General features: G+C 35.9%; 1 protein-coding gene across 8 annotated transcripts in view; it reads right to left on the bottom strand.

Moving 5' to 3' along the window:
- LAMA2 (laminin subunit alpha 2) overlaps positions 1 to 22,947 on the bottom strand; it is a 334,549-nt gene that overhangs the window by 65,629 nt on the left and 245,973 nt on the right. For all 8 annotated transcript variants that reach the window (XM_064708035.1, XM_064708043.1, XM_064708042.1 and 5 more), the window contains 6 exons: positions 15,468 to 15,610; positions 14,853 to 14,951; positions 9,958 to 10,069; positions 6,418 to 6,580; positions 1,935 to 2,145; positions 363 to 479 (listed from right to left, as the gene is read on the bottom strand). In XM_064708035.1, the coding sequence (XP_064564105.1) occupies positions 363 to 479; positions 1,935 to 2,145; positions 6,418 to 6,580; positions 9,958 to 10,069; positions 14,853 to 14,951; positions 15,468 to 15,610 (845 nt within the window). The remainder of the gene's footprint in view (positions 1 to 362; positions 480 to 1,934; positions 2,146 to 6,417; positions 6,581 to 9,957; positions 10,070 to 14,852; positions 14,952 to 15,467; positions 15,611 to 22,947) is intronic.

Below are 22,947 nucleotides of genomic sequence, written 5' to 3'. Positions count from 1 at the left end.
AGACAAATCTATACCTAGATTACAGAGTTGCAGTGAGACTGTGAATGGGTCTGCTGCATCTGTAATTTTCAAGATAAAGTTAGTACCACAATCAGAATACTACATTTATAAATGGCAGAATCCCTAAAACATTGTGACCTAGCTCACATGTAATCCAATGAATCACTTAAAACTCCAAATTATTAATTTTATACACCAGACTAGCTTTTCTGCTATACAGCAATGGAAAAAAAATATCCCAAGTAAAATATTTTAATATCGATAAATACAATGAAAAATTAAGTGTTACTTTATTAATCTATTTTGCTTCTATAATGATGTTTTGTTGTACAAATTCTCTGGTAAGGATGATAAATTCTCACCTCTACAGCTATGCTGATGTCATTTGCAAGTTTATTGGCTTCATCGAGGACATCATTCCCTTCCTGAAGGGTCTTTTCAACATCTTGTCTGCCATCTTCTACAGCTTGCTTCCTTTTCTATAGGATGAGTTCACACAAAGAAAAAGACAAGTTGTTTACTAGAGCAGTTCAAATGCCAGCACCTCAGTACAAGACTGCATTTTTTCACCATGCCACAATGCCCCTTCTGCAACTCTCTGAGCTCTCAGAGCTGAGATGGCGACAAGAACAAAGCACATGTAAGGTATCTTTACTTTGTCCTCCCATTCCCAGCTGTGTATTGTCCTCCCATGTGGAAAGGTTTTTGTTGCTCTCTAACAGTGGTAATTGGCTGAAGTACTACAGCAAAACAAACCAGAAAGTTACAAATCCTAATTGTTACCCAGATGTGTAAGTTCCTAATTTTGTAAATCCCCTCTGACAGTAAAGGAAAAAATTATAAAAATATTCTGCTGCTTTCCTACTTCCATCAACTTCATCAACTGCTGAATGCAAAGTAAAAGGTTTGGAGTAACCTAAAGATTTCTGGTTTACCAATTAGTAAAACTACTGCACATTGTGTGGTAAGGATGGACTTCTGAATAAAGAACTGGCAATTTCCTGTGCAAGATCCATTGAGTACCACAGATTAGTTTGACAGGAAGCCATGGCAGCCTTGAGGGCAGGACTGCTGGAAAGGCACTCTGCTACAGTGATGCAGAGAATATTTTTAAAACTGAAATAGCAGGTAATTTCTCCAACCTTTACCCATCCACCTTTGGGAAGAAAATGCACAGGACAGAGATCACCTAAATTCATCAGATCACTGCATTTCCTTAATTCAAACAAGCACAGAAATTTCTGGCGAGAACGGAGGTCTCAGAACTCTAACCTAATACTGTAGTTGAGGTGAAAGCTCACCAAGATACAGAGCTGAAACATTCATCTTCATTAGGGTGACTCTGCTCTTTATGTCTTGGTTAAATGATTGTTAATGTACAGTATAATATGCTCTTTAAGTCTCTGCAATTTAAATTAAATCACAAGCAGACCCCTCTTCTATGAGAGAGATCATTTATAACAGCTACTAACTACCGAGGATAGAGTTTGATTTATTACTCTGTAATATCCACACACCCCCTTCAGTCTTCTTCCCAGGGGTTGGAGAGGGAGATGAAAGGGTAAGTTTTCTGGAAGCAAATATATGACAGCAAAGATTTTAACAGAACTCCTATTTAAATATTGAGCACATGCTTTGAATTTTACATGACTATTTATACTGGGTTGAATTTAATTTCCCACAGAATAATAAATCCAGTGTACCTTCCACAAAGCAGATGGTATTATTTCAATAAAGCAGGGGAGTAATTCTACTTTTAAAAGCCAGTGCACTTCCTCATTCTGAGGAACACGTTCCCTTTAAATTACATTAGATATAGTTAGATTTTTATAATACATTTTTGGCTTATATTTTTGTTTCAATATTTAATCATGCAAAGGTTCCATCTTTAATCAGAATCAAAGTAATCGAGGATAAACCCTGTCAGCACTCACCTCCAGCATGGTCATATTTTTTTGGTTGACTGCAGATAAACGATCGGCCTCCCAAATTTTACTTGCAGCTTCTTTTAGCAGATCTTGAGCATCAGCAACTTTGCTTTGGTAGTCTGCTAGCTTGTCCCAGACCTCATTTTTGAGATCCTCATTTTTCTCACTAGGCTCACCAAATAATTTCTTCACCTTGTCCAAAAGATCTTCTGCATTCCTGAAATACATTGCAACCTATGAAGACACTGAGTTCATATTCCCTACACCAAATAATCTGAATAGTCTCAATAATAAGGAAATAAAATAGAAGAAAAGGAAATTAAATTAAGTCTCAAAGTAATTTTCAAGATGACACATGCTTAATAAGTGAAAGGACAGCTGTTTCTAAGCCCTTTCTTAAAAGAGGTTTTTAAATTCCACTTAGGGCCTACTTACGAAGCAGAATATATTAAAATACTCTCCTTTGAAGACTAATTTTTTTTTTTTTGGTTAATTTCCATTCTTGAGGTCTGACTGGCAAACTGAAGTTTTCTGAAACATTTCACCAATTTCAAGCTGTCTTGAAGTAGACAACTGCTTTAGACTAGACAGTCAAAAATCATAAATTCTTTCTGGTGAAATTAAAAAAACCCAAACCTAGATCCTTGGATTTATGACTTCCAGTAGTCAAAAAATTTTGCTTATCTAAAATACACTCTGGAGTATTTTGAATGGATTTTGCTGACCCCAGTTTTAAGGGACTGGAGTACTGTCATCTGCCTGCCTCAAATCAGTTTCACCAAAGGCAACACCACTGTGTTAATCCAATGATATGTCAAGGGCAGGAAAAAAAAGTGGCACCTCAGGCACTTCCAAAATGATGCTTAGGGACAAGAAAAATCCTAAGTAAACAGGAATATGTAGGACAGATAATAACTACGGAAGAAATTTATCACTCCTCCACCTAGGAGAGAATAAGTTTTTCTTCCTGTTTCATTATGCCAAAGTGTGGAAAGCAAGAACTGTATTCTTTTAAAAAACCTTGCAATTTGGCCTGTCTGTAGTCAGTTCCATTAGGAATCTTCTAAAAATAAACATATAAATAAATGCAAAAAGATATGGGCAAGGAGGAAAAGATATGCTGACACTGGACATAATTTAGATTAAGAGTCTGAAGTGGAGACAAGGGAAGTCAAATTGTTATCTTAGTTTTGGGATTTTCTGAGATGGATTGGAGGTTTTTTTCCCATCAATTCTGCCTTTGGTTTTGATTGAAAAAATTATTCACATGTTGAATTCACAACTTCTGAGGACAAAATATTTAATCAAAAACTAAATCCCAATATTGACACCCTGTCACAGAAGTATAGAAAGGAATCCAGGATTTCTCTCATACCTCCTTCATTATTCTTCTATAAGAAGCTCCTGTCTTACACTTCTGGCAAATTTTGACACCCATATGACACTGCAGTACTGGAGGAAGAGTATGAAACAGATGGATTTTCCTTTTCTTCCCCTGCCTCATGGCACAGTTCAAACTACTTATCTATCCAGTAGTCTACCTCAAAACTCTTCCTTGCTGCTCCTAAGATAGCACTTTCATACTGATCTGTTGAGCATTTTCCCTCTGCTCTTTCTAATGAAGTATGAGGCAATCTGTTCCATGTAATCCCTTGCTTTAGAAATTTTGTGTGACTGGACTGTGCCACATTTCTTGAAATACTCTCTTGTACACTTAAGCTGTGCTACTTTTACTAGAAACCATCCTGGAAAAAGAATAAAACTATACAAAATGCTTGAAGTTTTAGAAGAAACAATCACAGATCTGGCCTAACACATGAAATGCTGAATGGTCTGGATGCTCAAAATGAGTGCAAGAGAACAAACAAGATTAGAAACTCATAACAAAATGATTAAAACCCATTAACAGCACATGAGAGCCTAAAGATGTTAGAATTGCCCTACCAGCAGAAGGAGAAGAAATAAGGATTGTAACATCATGAATAGCATGTATAAGGTGATCAACTGTCCCATGTCTCTTCAAAAACAAAAACAGAAATATCAGGAAGCAATGTCAAAACATAGGAGGCATATCTTCCGACACTGCATGGCTGAGTTATGCAATTCATTCCCCCAGCAAAGTGGATGATAGAAATTCACAGAGATTCAGAAGCCATCAGACAAATTAGTGGAAGAAAAAGTCACACAAAAATAAAGCTACTCAGCATACTAAACTGAAAGAACGAATTCTGGCTCACAGCATCCCCTGATAGCAACTCAGTGGCATCTGAGAAAACATGAAGGAATGTTATAAAATAGTGAAAGATATACTTCATAAATATTAAAATCATGGCACTTCAGAACAGCAACTGGTGTATTTCTGTATATGCTCTTTTAGAGAGAAATTACTATAACTAATATGCCATTTCAGTACATTAAGGCAATAAGAGCCTGGATTTGAAAAATTTCAAGGAAAATAAGGTAAAAACCTGCATATGTAAGAGAAGCTTTGCCATCTATGAAAACAAGAAAACTTTACTTCATTTGTCTTCTTTATTTAAGTTTTGAGAATTCACTGAAAACACAGCAGAGAATCCACTGAATCTTGTCATTCTGTTCTCGGACAAAATTCTGAAAACAGAATACAATCACTGACAAAAGACAACTCACCATAGTGTAAGCACCTCAAAGTGATCATGAAGCGTGCAAGAGCCTTACTTTATTCAAAAGTAAGTATGTCAAATGGGTCTATAGAGAGTGCACACAGGTGTGGAGCACAGAGATCCACATCCATGCACCTGTACCTCCAGAGTTCTAAGAATGATTAATTTTTTTTCACTCTTCTTCCTTGCAGAGTGTATGCTATCCACTTTCTTACTACACTATTTAAAGAGTTTTATAAAATTTTCCTTCAAGAGGCATTTTCAGAAAACAACATCTCTAGGTCCTTTCCTCCCTACCCTGTAATGCACAGTGACTAATTTACCTTCTGTTGAGTTGGCTGCCAAAATTTCTTGGATCTCAGTGACTGCCTATAAAGAGGTAACCCTATCCTTAAGATAAACCATAAACCTTATTTGAAATAAATGAATATATTCACGCATCTTTTAGTATAAAAAGTATTCCTATACAGAGAAATTTAAAAACTCACTTTGTACATTTCAGGAAGAATGAAAGAAGGAGGGAAGTTCTGTCCCTCAAAAAAAACCTACTGCATTTTCTACTCTAGCTATTGGGCTAGAGTAGGATATTATTTCATTATAGTCTGACAGTTTCATGTCAGCAATAGCATTTGAGGACTATTAATACCTTGTTTGAAAGGCCCTTCTCCAGCCAGCCCTAAATTTGCAGGCAGCACTTTCAAAGGTTTGGCTAAATTTTTCTCATCTCAACTTTTTACTGGTTTATTTCTTTGTGTGAGTAGAGAAGGCATAGAAGAGACTCAGTGGAATCAGATGAAAAAGCAATAAAACATTGCTCACAAATAAGTTTGCAATATATTCTTTCTCAAGAGAACTGAAATCAGAGCTATCAGTTATGGGAAGAAATACTGCACTAGCAGGATTTCCTGAAAATGATCTGGTTTTTAAAGTCTAAGATAGGCAGCGCAAATCTGATTCTGAACTGCTTGGAATTCTCAGCTAATTTTGTATTCCATTTACGCCTCCTTACAGTATGCACGCACCTGATAACTGACATTTTCAGGCCTGCATAACTCTATCCCAGACAGTTTTTTGATCCATCACAACTTCAATGGACCGTGCCCCTGCTCAGCTGGATTCCCTGCTAGATGTTTGCACTGGTGAAGAGCTAAGCAAAGTCTAACTCTGGAAATATGCCTGGTCTTACTCATATAGATGTAACAAACTACCAGAATTTTTAACTTCAAGCCAAGTATTTTTCTCAGTCAGGTAAGTTTTCAACATTTGGCATATTGCTTTATAAACAGCTGCCAATATAATTACATGCATACATTTATTTACAGGTAATTAAATAACCAAACAGCAGGATTCTGAACTATGCCACAGAAATGGTTTATTCTGACCTACACCATTCTAAACGTGGCAAAATACGTTTAGATATAATGTCTATTTATGTCTTTATAATGTCTATTAAATTGAACAAACTTTTGAGACAGTTATTATTTTTATTAGACCAACTAGTTTTCCAGGGAAAAACCCCAAGCTTCCAGATGGAATTTTTAGTACTAAAGCCATTTATCAGGTCTGAAGCAGAAGCTAAAAACAAACTGAGAAAAATTAGAATTCAATTAAAAATGTTGCTGGTACCTGTAGAGAAGGGAAATAATCTCCTAGGGATTGCTTTCCACACATGCAAGCATTTTCAAGAATGCAAATGCTATATCAACAGATATAAAGTATTAGACTTTGCTTTCTTTCACATTTCTGTAAGCCTCAGCTAGAAAACTTGACTGGTAAACATGACAATCACATTTACAAGAATCAGACATTGTCACCAGGAGATTGGAGACTGGGGTCTCTCTACTCACTTTAACTCATCTTGAGCCATTTTTTCTTGCACACTGAGGTCTCTATTTCTCATCTCTATGACCATTCCTTCAGCCTCACTCTGCAGTTCTGGAAGACTCTTCTCCAAAGTCTTGTCTTGAGTTCTGAGTGTCTCATTCAGTTTCACAGCATCTTCTTTTGCAGCTGCAAGGGACCAAAATACATTTCTGTAAGGAGCTAGTAATTAAAAACAACAGAGAAGCTGCCAACTCTATCAGCAAATGGAACACAACTTGCACTGGTTATTTCTGCTGTGATCCAATGGTCAGTAACAAATGAGAAAATAATATATGTTTCATCAAACTGCTTATTACAGTTCACTTTTCAACACAATAATTGAAGAAGTCTTTATATCCAGGATGATAAATACATTGCTCCCCTCCTCCTGCCCCTCAAAGAAAGAATTTGCACTGAACCTTCAAAACAAGCAGAAGACAGTTTGCTATATTGCTTGTAGAATTAAGGACCAGGGAGGACAAGCAATGAAAATTAGGCTTAAATTACTTTTGGAGAACCTTAAAATATTTCATTTTTAGCATTCAGACTTAACAGTTCTGGGAAGAATAAACAATTGTGAAATTTTAGAAAATGAAGCAAAAGAGGAGTGAGACACCCACAGATGTCTAAGCCCACTCATATGTTTAGAGGAAGATACCCATAAATGGAAAAAAATTGAAGGTTGGAGTATATGAAGGTTTACTGTAAATGTGTTTGGAACAGCCAAATTATTCCAAACAGATAAAGCTGTACACACAGCATCATACTCAAGGATGGACTAAAATCTTTCTGCCACAGCACACCACAACACGTTAGAATACCCACTTTCAGAAGCAACTAGGTCATTTATGGCAAACAGTTCCATCTTCAATTTTAAAAAGTATTGCTGCCCTTCCACAGTGCAGAGCTCCCAACTAACTGATTTCTCTAAAATGGCCCCGTTCCTGGTCACAGGGGTACTTATGAGTATTTAGAATTAAATATTTAATTAAAGACATTAAAATCAGTATTTCAAACCTCAGAAAATTACCATTTCCTCTACACATAGTGTAGGTTTAGAGCAAACTATGAAGAAAATTCTAATCTAATGATGTCTTTGATTAGCTGGTGAGAACTGAGATTTGTATCTTTAATAATGAGTGGTTTTGTGAGGTCTGGAAAGAGACTACACTTTCCTCAAATGGATTATGGATATCTCAAATATTTACTATATTATGTATCATTACTAAGGTACCTCAGGCCAGGAATAAGTCTATATTAATTTTTTAAAATTTTTTTTTTAAAATAGTGAGTAACCTCCCTGAATATTTACATAAAAGAGAAAATGAATATATTAGCTAACTCTTTCTTATGTTCAGAAAAACCTATACCAAATTTTATCCTTCTCTTCTCCTAACCACATTTTGTTTTGTGTCTCAGTGGAATGCAAATATCAGAGTCCAGTGGTGGTAAAAGGTCTGGGTACACTGACAGACAAAGGCTAGGAACTGCAAAGAAGGAAAATTCCATAGTTAAGAAGGAAAATTAGTTACAGCTACTCAGAAGTTCAGAAAGTCAACAATCAGCCCAGTAGAAGTGAATAAGCAGTCAGAGCATGGTCATTAGAACCAGTCACCACAAACTTCTCACTTTTAATGAGGAGTTTTGTCAGTGAGGTAAAAAGTATGACTGAGAAGAATGTAGCTGTGTTATGAATCACCAATGGCATCCAGCTGTAAAAAAAAGTTATTGGGACATTATTAGGAGAGCAGACATAGGCAAGTTTTACTCCTCCTGAAGAGCAAGACACTGAAAAAACATCATTTCATGCTTTTTGGTCGTGGTTCGGAAACACAGATGTACTTTTCAGCAGAGAAAGGGAAATTACATGAAGGTGAGTAGGAGATTTAGGAGAACACTCTTTGGTGCAATTCAGCCTAGAAAAAAAAGGGACCAAAGTGGAATACGATTTCTCTTTGCAAATATACCTGGTGTTGGGGGAAGGAGGAGAAGAAGTACTAGGGAATGGAAAAAACCATCTATTTGAGCACGGTTTTCTAGGGAACACAATGATAAACTAAACATGAATATTTTTTCCTAGAAATGTGAGCTATGAAAATTGTGAAGAGTACTTAAACTGCCTCCCATCCAGATTGTGTGTATTTGTAGAAATTACTTTGAAGATGAGCTTTTGAGAATTTTTGATAGTAGGGGAGTGGATGCCTTAACCCACAAGGTATCTCTCAATTCTGTGATGTGTATTTCTCAATGTGTATTTCATGTATTCTTAAAATGCTAACTTGGCCACTAGGCAAACACATTGATTTAAAAGTTTTTGTCCACTTCTAAGATACTGTATAAATTTATTTCACCTCCTCAAAGTTTTCTAACTCTGTATTTCCTACTGCTAAACCTGCTTGAGGAAATTTTTACTTGAGCTACAAACACTGGGCCTAAACTTAGCAGCATCAAAGACTTTGTTCTGCTCATCATCTCAAATTCATTCTGAAACATGGGGAACATGGTCTTTTGTTTAAAAAAATTCTCAAAAATTTGCTCACTTTTTCTTGTTGCTTTTCCCACAATTTTTTCTTGTCGCTTTTCCTGCAATTTTTTCTTGTTGCTTTTCCTGCAATTTTTTCTTGTCAAAGTTACAACTCCTAAAGATATCCTAAAGTGCTGTTCATTTCACTTCCAAAGCACATACATGGAAGTATTACACAAAAGACAATATAAAATGTATTTTATAGCACTTGAACAAAAGTCAAAGCTTTTCCTTTCAATGACATAAGCCTTCAGAAGCATAGCTACTAAAACCAGTACTGTAGTGAATATTTGGAGGAGGAAAGAACTGAAAAGTCATTTTTAAGTAAAAAAAAAAATCTGTATTTGCCAATTATTGCAATATTTTCAGCCATTATCTTATTTAATAGCTTTATGAAATATATAGGTCTTGCTTCTTAAGGCCATCTAGAATCTATTTTTCTCATAAGTATTTATTGCAGTGTAAGTGCAGTGAATCAGTCTGTGGAAGACAGAGCATTGACTTTGGCTCCAGGCTTAGGTAGGGTTAGGAGTCACTTGCAAATTCTAAGCAGCAGATGTTCATTAACAGCAAGAAATAAGTGCATTTTTGAAGTAAAGCTGGTGAATTAAGATGAAGTGTTAATGTACCAAGTACTAAAATTACACCAAACTTTTTTACCAATACATATTTTTAACTGCTTTGAAAATAAAAGCTAAGCACTGTTTGTTACTTCATCATAACAGCTCTTCAGATAACTACAAAAATCCTGAAGGAACATGCTCCATTTTCTTCTAGTCTTTGTTCATTATTACCAATACACTAAGTGTGTATATAAACTCTATACACAGATTTGAAGAAAAATTTGAGGACAGTTTACTGCCTTTTCTTCACTCAGCACTTTAAGCACATGACATTTCTTGGCAAGTAGAGTCTTCCCCACTGTCTCTCAGACCCTCTTCCCCTAACATCCTCCAGTTTTCTTGAGAAACAACTCAAGTACTTCAATTTTTTCCAATACCTTCAGCAGCTTGGAGAATGCCTCTGACGAACTGTCCAAGAGATTTCGCTCTGTCATTAGTCCTCTCGGCATCCTGCCTGGTCTGCTCACCATCTGCTGTCACCTTGGTAGCCTGGTGATACCAATTCAGGGAAAATATAATTAATGAACAGGCCAAGGCTGCACTATGTTACATTCCTACAGGCTGAATACATGTACAAAACTTTCCTCAGGCCAGAGGCAATCAATGAATTATTGATCAGATGCATGGGGAATGAAATGCTCTGTTCAAGTACACAATTAAATTTTATTACCTTTTCCTTTAAATGGAAATTGGAAGGCTTTATTTTAGGTTCTTAGAAACCATACTTGTGTGCAGCAGCACATCAATGGAGACAGGATTAAATTATCCACTGACTAACAATATCTTTGCTTAAAGAAATGCTGTTTGGAACCTTTTAATAGATTCTTCAGGGAATACTTTCCATAGCTGCACAATTGTGTACTTTTCGATTGACAAAGTGCAGCAGGTACTGTGACCTCTTTGCTTCTTCCCTGGAGGTGTTCTCAAAGAGACAGTTCATTCCAACAAGCAAGAAGAACTTTAAATCAATACATTAATTTGACCAAGACAGAGAGAGAAAAATAAAGAGTAGTTTTATTCAGCTCTAATGCTTGAAATTGGTCATTCATGACATATTGGGATGCTCAGTAAAATTTAAGCTTTCTGTTACTAAATGCTTTATAATTGTACTGAATCACAGCAGCAGCAGAAAGGGAGACATCTGCTGCAGGCCTGAAAAACATGCTGAGGAAAGGAATCATCTTAGGACACTCTACTTAGCTCTTGAGGTCCCTATTTAAAAATTGACCCTTTTTTATTGAAAAGACGCTAAAAATTTCAAGACACAAAGCTTGTTGAGCTGTACTGCAAACCAAAAATAAAAACCAAACCAAACAAACCAAACAAAGAAACAAACAAAAAAAAAAACCCCAAAAAAACCCCAAACAAACCCAATTAAAACCAAACCACCAAAACCCAAAAAAACCCCAACAAATAAAACCAGTAAAACCCTAGTTTTTTTCTTTAGGCTTTGCATTCCCCAAAAAATCTTGAAACAAGGCATTATGAATTTCCCAGCCTCTGTGAAATAGCTAGAAGGTCAATAAATCAAAATGAGCTTAGGTTTTCCCTGACTTGAACTGCACAAATTGTTTCTCCCTTACAAAAAAACCCACACTTTTCAGTAATAGTCAGAGAAATAGGAGCGCTTAAACACATTTATTTTTGCCTGATTGGCTTCTAGATGGCAGCCCTCAAGGTACTTTACATCGGGTTTCTGAAATAAAATTCCTGGCATTATCATTCCACTTACAATTTTGGGCTACATCAGAGTAGTTACACTGAAAGTAATTTATATGAAAACGGTTCAGGTAAATAGAAATATACAGGAAGAAATAAGAGCTCATGCAGACTAGCGGGAGTTTGTTCTATTCCATCCCTCTATCAGTAGAAAAAGTCTTTTCACACTTACACAGCTTTAATCATACTATCGGTTATTTCCTCTAAGATTTACAAACCCTTTTTACCTGCCTAGATATAGAACTAAAATATTGCTACAGTGAGCTGTAAGAGGCAATTGGGTTAGAAAAAAGGCAAAAAAATCCAAATGGTCTTGATGGACCACTGCTCTAACTCTCCTTGGCATTTCTGACGGCATTTCTTCATGTAATTGAAAAAAACTCATTATTTATTATCAAACCCTCCAGAAGAAGCCTTTTATTCTTTGAGTTTATTTGTTTGGAATATTCACATTCAATTTTATTATGCTCTATAATATTTCTAGTCCTTTGCTAGAAATGGTGTTTTACAACTTACATACTCCTTTCTTAGTTTTGATTACTTTTTCCACATTCATGCTAATTCAAATTGGCCACTTTAACCTCTCTATTTATGACTGAATAGCATGTACCACATTTTTCTGAAAATTAATCTGTCACTGAACAATTTTCATTTTCTTTCAGTGACAGCTCTTTTTAGCACTTAAATTCCATTCAGGTCCACTGAGGGCCTTCTGTATTTTGTCAGAATTTCCTTTGCTGAAAAATCGGCTTTTGCTTCACTATCTAGTCTAGCTTTAACTCTGTAAACCATATTAAATAGTGAACATCCTTCATACTGTAGCTGGTCATTCCACAGCTAATTAAATGTTTTCATTTGTTAATAAGGTCCTAGTAATTTTCTACATATCTACAATTTACTACTACTGACTTCCGTCAGTTTTCAGCATCTTCTAACAATTGAAACAGGCCCAACAAACTCTTGCTGTGGGAGCAATAAGGCAGACTGGACCCAGAGCAAGGGTTTGGAAAGAGTCTTGTAGAAGTTATTTGGACACAAATAAAACCTTTTGGCATAAAGGAGATCCCTACCACAGAAATCAATAAAGAAAGTATTTGAGATCGGTGAACATGCTTTGGTGATGCCCACAGCTTAAACTTAGTGATGGAGGTTCCATGAAAGGCTTTGCTCCAATCTGGAGCAGCCACTTAGCAATTTAAACTATAAGCGAGTATTAACAACTATACACATTTTTTTTTGTTTAGGGTTTGTTTCCATGTTTATTTAGTCTGCTTATTTAATATTAATCAAGACTTAAAGAACTCCTCTGCTAGTGGGCTGCAGACCACAGAAGGAGGTGTAAACACAGACATGTACAGATGGAAGTTCTTGGCTTTCTCTCCAAATGTTCCCAGCTATTGCAAATTAAGTTGCTTCTGCTACTACTTCCAGAAATTTTCAAGTTAGAGAAATTCAGTACTTTGGGAGAAAGGCAAAAGTTTACAAAGACAAAAGAAGCATTTAAAATCAAGATGAGTGATTCTGATTCCTGTCTTTCCTGAACACTCTGCAGGTACCTAATTAGAAGGGAAGTTAGTGGTTTTGATGAAATACAGTGAACTGAAAGGAATTGAAGATATCAGTTCTTCCTCTGGTGGTAGGTGTGGGAATGTGCATGCAAACATGTGAACATAATTAGTGCAAGAAAGACATGAGGATCTTCTATATGGCAAAGCAAATGAAGCACAGAACAGCGTAAAAAAAGAGAAAGGAATGCCGCACTGAAGTAAGAGATTATTGGTTGAAAAGAGACCCCAGGGAAGCAAAACCCCTGAAAGTCTTGTAGTGACTAAATACTACTGTCTTCTATATTTTATCTTAAAATGCTTAGAATTTTTTTTCATGGAAATAGATTCCTCACCAATCCTCACCAGCTTTTTTCTTCATCAGTACTGTTTCACTTTGAAAATATAGTGAGCCTGCAAATCAGATACGGGGAAAACCTCTGGCATCTATGGTGGTACTCTGTACTCCAAGTGCCAGCCATTATGTAGTCATCAGCTGTATCTTCATTTGGAAATGAGCCTTGAACACAGGGCTCATTCTTCTTTTGGACTCGTTCTTCTTTTTGGAACACTATTCTTATTTACAAATACAAAAGGAGAAGGGTAGAACCTGTCACCAGTTTCCAGTCCCTAAATTAAAAAAAAAAAGGCAAAAAACTATCCCAAATTGCTCTAAGTAACTCTGTAAAGATAACTGGAAATCATAAGGCTACTTAGTCATCGTTTCCAGTCCCTAAATTAAAAAAAAAAAGGCAAAAAACTATCCCAAATTGCTCTAAGTAACTCTGTAAAGATAACTGGAAATCATAAGGCTACTTAGTCATCACAATGATGAAAAACTGCAAAAACATAGTGGTGATAATGTTGTCACCACAATAACTTCCCTAAGATCCCACTTTTGATATGTTTTTTCCTTCCAAGAGTTGTCTACAGAAGGTCAGAATCTGCATTATTTTAGGTCATCTCTATTGGGGAAATTACAAAAAGCATATTAAAAAGAGCAACTTGCCAAGAGGAAAAAAAAACTGTCTTAGCCTAAGATTGAGAAATATTAATAGAAGCAATATTATCTTCCCTGCTTGTAGAGCTGACATGGGTTAAAATTCAAGCTAGACTTAAAACTACTGCAGTTGCTTTTTGCAGAAAAGTAAAGGATCAAAGAAAAGTGGAATAGCAAGTTTTCTCACAATGTCAGTACATACAGATAGATACTGGTGTATGCATGCACATGTGGGTGCCTACATATGCAAACACACTTCAAATGCTTTCTTACCCACCCCTCATTTCAAAATTGCATAAAAATCACACAAAGAAAACAGTTTCTCTGAGAATTTTAGTTCCTTAAGCCATGTACAATTTAGAGACATGATTCTAAAACTGCCTGGATTTTATGTGATTCTCTGCAACGTATATTGATCAGTATACAGTACTCCACATCTTTCTTATTTGATTCTTTCACAATCGTGACTTTTGGTAGTTCTTCCCACCAATGTACTTCGGACAGCTTTATTTATACTGAGTCTGGTTCATATTCCTATTTTTTTCTCCACTAGGTGGCACAATTTATATTATTTTCTTAGACATCGTCTTTACTGGCCAAAATGAGGTCTATTTTGAAATAAAACTTTTGTAACAGAAAGAGTACATAGCACATCTATTGAAATCCAGAAGTTGCCAACTATGCTCATAAAGGAAATCTAGAAGACACATATTTAACTAAACTTGCACACCTCTTTAGCGCAGTCTTTTCCAGGTAAGATCATTCTTGGGTCATCTGTTTTGAAGTGAAAAAGCTTTCTTACCTTATTAGGAAGTTTTGCAGAAAATATGTGTCAATATATTGGCCCACAAAAAGAGATTTTTAGAGGACTTCCTGTCATTTTTGACACTGAGACTGAGAATCATCTCATAATTCATCTATTCATTCATGTTTAATGCATATTGAGAAGATTTCTGTCATTATGCAGCCTCAACCAAACCCATAGACCTCCATGTGATCACAGACATACTCTTGTCAGTAGTTCATCCATTTCTGTCACCAAGGTATCCAGATTTTCTCGTGCTAGCTGAAGAAATCTCTCTGGTGCTCTCTGAGGTGAAAGCAAATGCTGTTGGGAAAGAGATGGGAGAGAGAAAAATCTGTATGTGATGGATGTCAGGGCTTCCAAATATTGAAGAGAAGAAGCATCAAACATTTCATTACAATATGCAACGCCTTTTGTCACTGACTTGTGTCACATTCATCCAACAGGCTTTTTTCAGGAATCCTGTCAACTTTACATAACCTGTAAGTATGGTAGGGAATGTACAATATGTTAAACACATAACCATTTTATAGACCATCAGCATGAAGACTATTTTATTTGTATGCAACATTGCTTTTCTATGCCTGAAGTATAACTCCTTGCACATATGTTCAGAAATTACTGTTGAAAGATTCATTTATTAAAGTAAGTAAAAATAAATAACTGTAATACTTATTTATGAATCAAAGCAAGGCTAAAATAATAAAATCTTTATTTTTTCTTCTTCTCTGAATGTACACACAGCTTTGAGGTAGAACAGAATCAAGTGTAGTTGTACTGAAGCTCTGATATTTATGGATGTGAATACTACCAACACACCTTTAATTCCTGTGTCATGTTCTCAAAACCATGTAACATTTTATATGGAGCAGGCAGTGGACCACTAAGGTTAACACTCAGGATCATCTGGTTTAGCCGATCCAGGTCGTTGAGAAGGAGTCCTGTGCATTCATCATCACAAGCTGGGGGAAGAACAACAAGGCTGCTAAAAATTTCTTCCTGCTAAATATTTAAGACATTTGACTTGGATATTGTGTGGCACACATGCAATTCTGGGGTAGGTAACACCGATTTCATAACTATTACCCCAAATGTGTAGTGTGAGAAAAAATGGAAACAACAGCTAGGGAGTAGGAAAGACATTATGGCTTAGGATTTAGTAATGGACAGTTTAATATAAAACACAAAGATCAAAATTGATAGGCTTAGCTCACTAAAAGAGGAAATAATTAATGTTGTCCACTGTGGACTAGGCAATATAAAATATTAAATTATACAGGTAATTTGGATGAAGTTTGAGAAAAGCAGATAGGCAATTTGGAGATCATATGGGCAATTCAGAGAATCTAAGGAGCTCTATAAGAAACACAATATGCTTATAGATTTGAATGCAAGGAAAAAAACCTTAAAAATCTCCATATAGCAGCATGGCCAAGCATACTAAACCTGTAGTGCAGACAGCTGAAAGCACACAGGTAAAAATACTGATAGCTTTCTTTTAAAAAAATGGTTTTCCCTACCTTTTTTCATTAACCAGTTTATAAGCTTTTCATGTATGCTTCTTTTCTTGCAAATATCCTTCAGGATGAAAAATATTGTGGTGTGCTGCATATATCAAAAGAAGTTTGCATTTCCTCCCTCCCTTACTTTCGATTAACTATCACAAGATATTCTCATCTTGTATCATTTATGCAGCAGACAGGAGAATTCTTCATCCTTTACAAAAGAGTTGTGGGAATACCTTTCTGCTTCTCTGCATAAAGAGCTAGCAAACCCAAACATCTCAGGAGATGAAGCAAACTGTGGAACAATGAATTCACTGGTGATGTTAAGAGACATGGAGAGTTGTACCTAAAATGTTACAAGCGTGTAATTATTTATTTCAGCAAAGCTAGGCAGTTTAATAGCTAAAAAACCTCACTAAGCAAAGTGTATGTTTTTGTAGAAAAGAGAAGTAATTTTCAAAAGAGAATTACTTCTTTTTTCCTGAAATGTGTTCCTCATGTAGATTACATATTTTCTGTTCATTAAAGTTTTCATAGTCACCTAAATATAGTTATTACTCTTATAGTTATTACTCTACCAAAGACAAAGAGTAGAGTCAAATACTGAAGCAAAAAAAGGTAAACTATTTCAATACAGCATGAAACTCAAGTGGGGATTAAAAAGGAGACCAGGTAGATGCTGGATTATCATAGTAAGAAGTGGCTGCAGAAGGCTAGATACTACTGTTATTTTAAGACTTCCTTTTGCATTTTCATTGCTTCCACTTGCAGACTCCTTCCTCCTATTTCACAGTATTTTGTTACATAAACTGAACTGCACTGGAACGGCAGTCAATAACTGTGGGCATGATACATTCTGATTTATGCTCCTACATGAAATTTTACCTCCTCCCAACTTATTATCATCCCTGTTCTTGCCATCTGTGTGCTTGCCTTTAGAAGCCTGAGAGAATTCAAGGAAAAGCAGATTTTACAGCAAATAATGTTTTATATAACAAACACCTGTTCTGTAGCCGATCAAGAAGGTAAGGAGACCAGATAATCATTCTGCAGGATGAAAATAAGTGATTTTGAACCTGAAAAGAGTTGGCATTTATAGTTTACTTCAGTTTTTGCTGTGGTTTTTTTTTTTTCCACTTATTATTTCACTCATGAAACAAGGGAAATCTATTCACCTTCAAAATTTTCCTAGTGGTTGGTAATAAATTGCTAAAAATTTGTTATGTGTTAAAGACAAACTCAATTCACACCAATGAGAAAAAAATGAACAGCCCATAAGACATGAAATATTCTCAATGAGTGGGCAATCAATAAGTGAACGTTCAGTATAAATTAGCACCTCTTGCAAAATAATCAGGTTGAAAAGAGGAACTGCATTGAGTGAGACCACAGCTGAGTAGAGGAGACAGGACTGAGCTGCTCCAGTATTCAGTCTGTAATGTACTGTAGCTATGGGAAATATTTCAAAAGCGTGATTATATTTTGCAAGACTAAATACTTCTGTGTCTATCTATAAAGCTGTCAGGATAAATTTGTGTCTAATATTAACAAATACAGCACTAAATTCAGATCATTACAGCAGTGCAAGCATGTCAGAGGCAAACCATGCAATCAATATTACAATAGTTCAACAAGCAATTAATGCAAATTACTGCGTTTTCCATTTTCACCACACTTTTCCATGCACACTAAGTCTCTAAGGATTTTGACTTACCTCCTGTGAGAAATATGCCCAAAGTATGCATGGTAAAAGAAATTCTTTTAAGTTTATTCCATCTTATGAAGAAACATAATGTGTAATAAAAGAAACACATCTAAGTCACAATGTGTTCCTCCAGCTGAGTGATTATCTGACACAATTTTGCTTTAATACATTCATATCTGTGAAGATTCCAAAGACTGTGTAATGACTAGCAAATTTTTGGTCTAAGGGCAATCATGCAATCTCTGATGGGAGGTGGTATCCTACGATACTCAGCGACTCTTCAGTATCAGCTTCCTGTTGTTTCAAACAAAGTGTTGAACTACTGTTAGCTCAATAATATGTTGGCTATTACCTAATTTTTCCCATTTTGGCACCAGTCTCACACCAAATACTAAAACAGCCTTCCTGTGCCTTCCAAAACAGAACCCCAGTAGAGAGCTGAAAGCTTTATCTTCCTTGCCACTGTTCAATGCAGCTTACATGATCAGTATGTCTCCAAAATATGGGAAAATTCATACCCAGACCAGGGTCTAAAACACCTACGAAGGTTTATTTGTGATTTTTATTATCTAGAAATCCTCATCTGCTGGCTCTGACACATACCAGGAGTGGCTGAGCCTAAAGATTGCTTGATTTGGGTGAAAGACAGGAGTGTGAATCTAAACTCAACAGGAGCTCATTTTCTCACAAAAATGGAGAACAAGTAATAGCTTATCAGGCTCTAGGCCAAGCAGGGATGGCCTAATTGAGCCCATGCTGCCTGAGAAGCATTGCCCAACACAGATGTAAATTAATTCTTAGAGCTGAGACGCATGGACATGTGCATGGACACACAGCACAACCCAGAACACTGAAGAAGCTAGTCCAAGGCTTCATAAACATAGCTCACTCTGAAAGGCTCCCAGCTCCTGCTGAATTAAGCGCTGTGTAAGAGCTGGGAGAGGCTTCTTTTCACAGATTCTACAAGATCTACCTCTGAGAGAGACAGCATCTCTGCCTAGTTCTGAATTCCATGATATCTGACCAGGCTGATAACATGGAGCTCCTCACTGTTTTGAATGGAAAACTTTGATTCTGCCACCAGACCTGGTGGCTGGGAACTCCCTTGTTCTTCTTGGTGTAGGGCTGTAATGAAGCAGAGATTGACAGCTGGGAAAAAAAGTCCCTCTCATTGTAAGCATCAGTCTTGAATGCAAATACTTAAATGCCCAGTACCTGGTATTAAAGGAATCTCATTATATAATTTTCTTCTACCACTCTTGAATATTTAAATACATAAAGCTGAAAATTTGTTGACCGCAGCAAGGCTGGGGACCTTTTTTGTTTTTTCACCCCACAAGACTGAGTTGAGAAAAAATTCCTAACAATGAAATATCTGCTTTATCTCCCTGTGTCTTGATTGCTTCCTGTTCAGTCACATCAACTGCTTTACATTTAGGCTTCTGCTTGACCCCAAGGAACATTTGTGACAGCAGCACACATCCAAGGAAAGGTTTTGAAGTTTGTGTTGCAACACAGCTCAAAACATAGAAGACCCTTTTTTTCTGAAGTCTCCATTGTAGTTATGACAGATACCCTGAAAGCATTCAGAACTTGAGTTCTGACTTGCCATATAATATATAGAGCCAAACAACAATAAAGCCTTGAAGTTCTCACCAGGATTGTTTTGTTCCATAAATATGGCACAGCAGTGAGCAGAGTCACTGTGCCCATAACACTGCCATCTAGGCTTCTTCATTTTATGTACTACAAACTCTACAACTGAAGTGAAGTGCAATGTCACAAGGTATAACAAAAAATACACAAGAGGATTACTATTTCTAAGAAAATACATGATTGCTACAGGCATGATTCAAAATCTGAGAGAAAATTTGGGAGAACTTTTATCATACTTGACAGTATACAAGGATGCTGGTAGCATTATTAAAATTAGCTCCCAACCATCACTATTTATTCTTTGGGTACTGGCTTTTTCAAAAGAGAAGGGAAGATGAACCTACAAAGTTAATTGCTTGAGTCCAAAAATTGAGTCCAAAAGTATTCATCAGCAGAGTGTTGTGAATATCTGTATAGGACAACCTAGGTGGTTAACAGGGGAAATAATTCAGCCATTAGCCATTAAAAACTTCTATGATGTGTGGTAAACCATACTCTTGTATTGGTTATTAAAAAAAAAAAATCTACTTTTTGGAAATAACTTTTCATTCCCCGATGGAATCCTAGAAAAAACAAAATTGTTCTGTTCTAAGAATATAATGGGAATGGAATGGGCCATGCACCTATAATTATATAACCATTGCTATTTATCTGCAAGTGGAATCATCCCTCTTTAAGCAGTGACTTTCAAAATAAATATCTATTCTATTTTACCTGTAACTCTCTAAAATATAACTGGTATAACACATCACTGAACAGTGACATGCACTAAGCAAGTGAAAAATGACACATTATTAAAAAAACAGTAAAAATCCAGTAAAACAGATTTTCACCTATATCAGAAATAGATCACTAGTGAAAATGCATGCTTCTTTGCTTCCCCCCCCACCTTTTCACTGAAAATCTTCACTTAAAAATCTTTAGAATACTTATGATAAGGGGTATGTTAAATTCTAAACATTGTATTTAAAGAAGAATGCATTACAATATTTTGGCTAAAATACCTCTGTGATCTGATTTAAATACACAGTATTTGGTTTTTCAGGTTATACTGTGTGGTGACCTTTTATGGAACTTGCCAAAAATTCATTATTTAAATGGATATCCTTCTTTAATTATTCAAAATAAAATTTCACTTTCTTTAATATTAACTATACCACACTAACAGCTTAACACTATGTCTTATACTACTTACAAATACCTTTTCAGACATGGTTTACTGTATTTCTTTAGGTTAGATCACTTTACCACCTAACCAGGGATTCTCCACACTTCTGACTGGCACAATGCAATTGCAGTAGGTGAAATGGAACCACAAATGAGCAAGAGCAGGTACAATCATTCAGCTCATTTTAACTACTGAATGCAAACAGGATTCTGCTCTTGACACTAATTAATTTTCTGTACTTTAAGAGAATTTTTTTTTGCTTTTAAAGTTTTGTTACAACTGAAGCTGGTCAGAAGGAAATTTACTATTTCCCAACTGATTGATACATGAAAGTAAAAAAATAAATTGTATACAGAACCAAATTCTCAGTTGCATTAAACTCAGATTGGAACAGCTCAGTATTCTGACAGCAAGGAAGGAAAACTTCAGGTAGTCCCAAAGGTGTTTCTCATGGTTCTTTGACAGGACAACACTATTCAAGCACATTAGGGGCTGCAGCAATGAATCCTTACCAACAGCTGCACTGTGAAGCCTGTGACATACCAGACACTGTTTACCACTGGCAAATTCCCACAAAATCTAGGCTTCCCATACCTTCTTTGCCACAGACCTGTGTCCACCACAGGCTAAAAAGGTTATTGATCAGGCTTATTTTCTATCATGTCAGGGGTACTGTACTGCATTAGCAAAGGCAAGTGTGGAGAAATATGGGTGTTGAGGAACCTTTAAACAAGAGGAAGATTATACAGTAAGACCTAATAAGTACATAAAATGTCTACTTAAATATTAAACTGCAGTTTTTGCAATTTATGATATGGTTATTATTGATGTGGTATCAACAGTAAAAATCTACTTCCAGTGATAGGGACATTTAAAGTACATCACATCTGCTCCTATGGGTGGTTCTTATCTTTATGACTAAAGAAAAGAAATCTTTGCATTTGATTCCTCACTTCTAGTGGTCAAATGAAATGTCCTTATACATATGTGAAGAACTGTTTTTATGGTGAAAACTGACTACTTACATTTAGAATGTAGGTAAGTTAAGAGTGTAGGTATATTTCAACACTCAAATTTAAATAGTTTGCAGTTAAATCAGAGATTATAGCAAATAACATCTTTCAAAGCAAAAAGGTGGAAAATTTCATTTGCCTGCAAACAGCTTTTTCCATTCACAAACAGGATTTTTAACCTTATTATCCACACAATGAAATAGCCTGATTAACAAATTGGAAAACCATTATTAATGATAACTTGTACTCAGGCTGTTTTGTACAATGAAACTCTGTCATCCTGCATACCCAAAAGACTTTTCAGAATACTGATAAGGTAAAAGACCAATACAAAAACAGTACTAAGTCATGCCTGCGATTGGAAAAATTGGATAATACTGGCAATAATGTAAGAGCTATTCAGGATATTGAAAAATGAAGTAATTTTCATGCAGATGGCACTCTGTAGAACACAGTCCTTATTTTAAACTTTTGTAGCTGTAACACTTATGAACTTAACTTGCAATTACAATTCTCTCTGACACAGAGACCACAAAATGGAACTCAAATGGTAGTTATTTCAGCAAAGGGACTACTTAATCCAGTTGCAATCATTTTGATGTTCAAAATAGAGCTTAAGATAGTAAGTTCAGATTTAAGTCCTAAACTACATCACACTGCAGGGCATTAGAAATTTATTTCTCTTAAGTACATGACTCTTTTAATCAATGAATCAATGCCATGTTGTTAATAGTAAAGAAACAGAAGAAATTATATCTATATTCCCAGTAATCTATAATTTCTATCTGGGAGTCAGGGCTGATGAAAAAGCACTTATTTCAAATTACTTACTTAGAAGCTTAGGTCTGCTAAATCCTGGTGACTGTCTGAGAACTGATCCCAACCACTAGGTTGAGTGAAAAAATGTTCTGAATTGTGTAGCTCCTGACTCTATGTGCCTAATATCTCCTCTTTAGAGAACTCCAAGAAGCCATGCCTTCCATTCTTGAATTATATAATGCCTTCAGACGTTAAAAGCACTTCTTTTGTTTATTTTTGAAAGTTTGCTTTTGAAATGTTTGCATTTTGTTTTAACCATTTCATTTTAATACTAGAGAGGTGCGCACTGCTGTATATTGAGGTACAAAAGAAATGAACTCTTTGGAGAGGAAAAAAATGTAGATGGTACCTATGTTTCTTGATGTTACATGTCCCTCACACAGACACTTCACTCGCCATCAAAAAGCTCCAATTAAAGATAAAACATTTAAAA

Source organism: Zonotrichia leucophrys, chromosome 3 (genome assembly GCF_028769735.1).
Source record: "Zonotrichia leucophrys gambelii isolate GWCS_2022_RI chromosome 3, RI_Zleu_2.0, whole genome shotgun sequence".
Classification (NCBI taxonomy): Eukaryota; Metazoa; Chordata; class Aves; order Passeriformes; family Passerellidae; genus Zonotrichia; species Zonotrichia leucophrys.
This window is presented reverse-complemented; position numbering and strand designations above follow the sequence as displayed.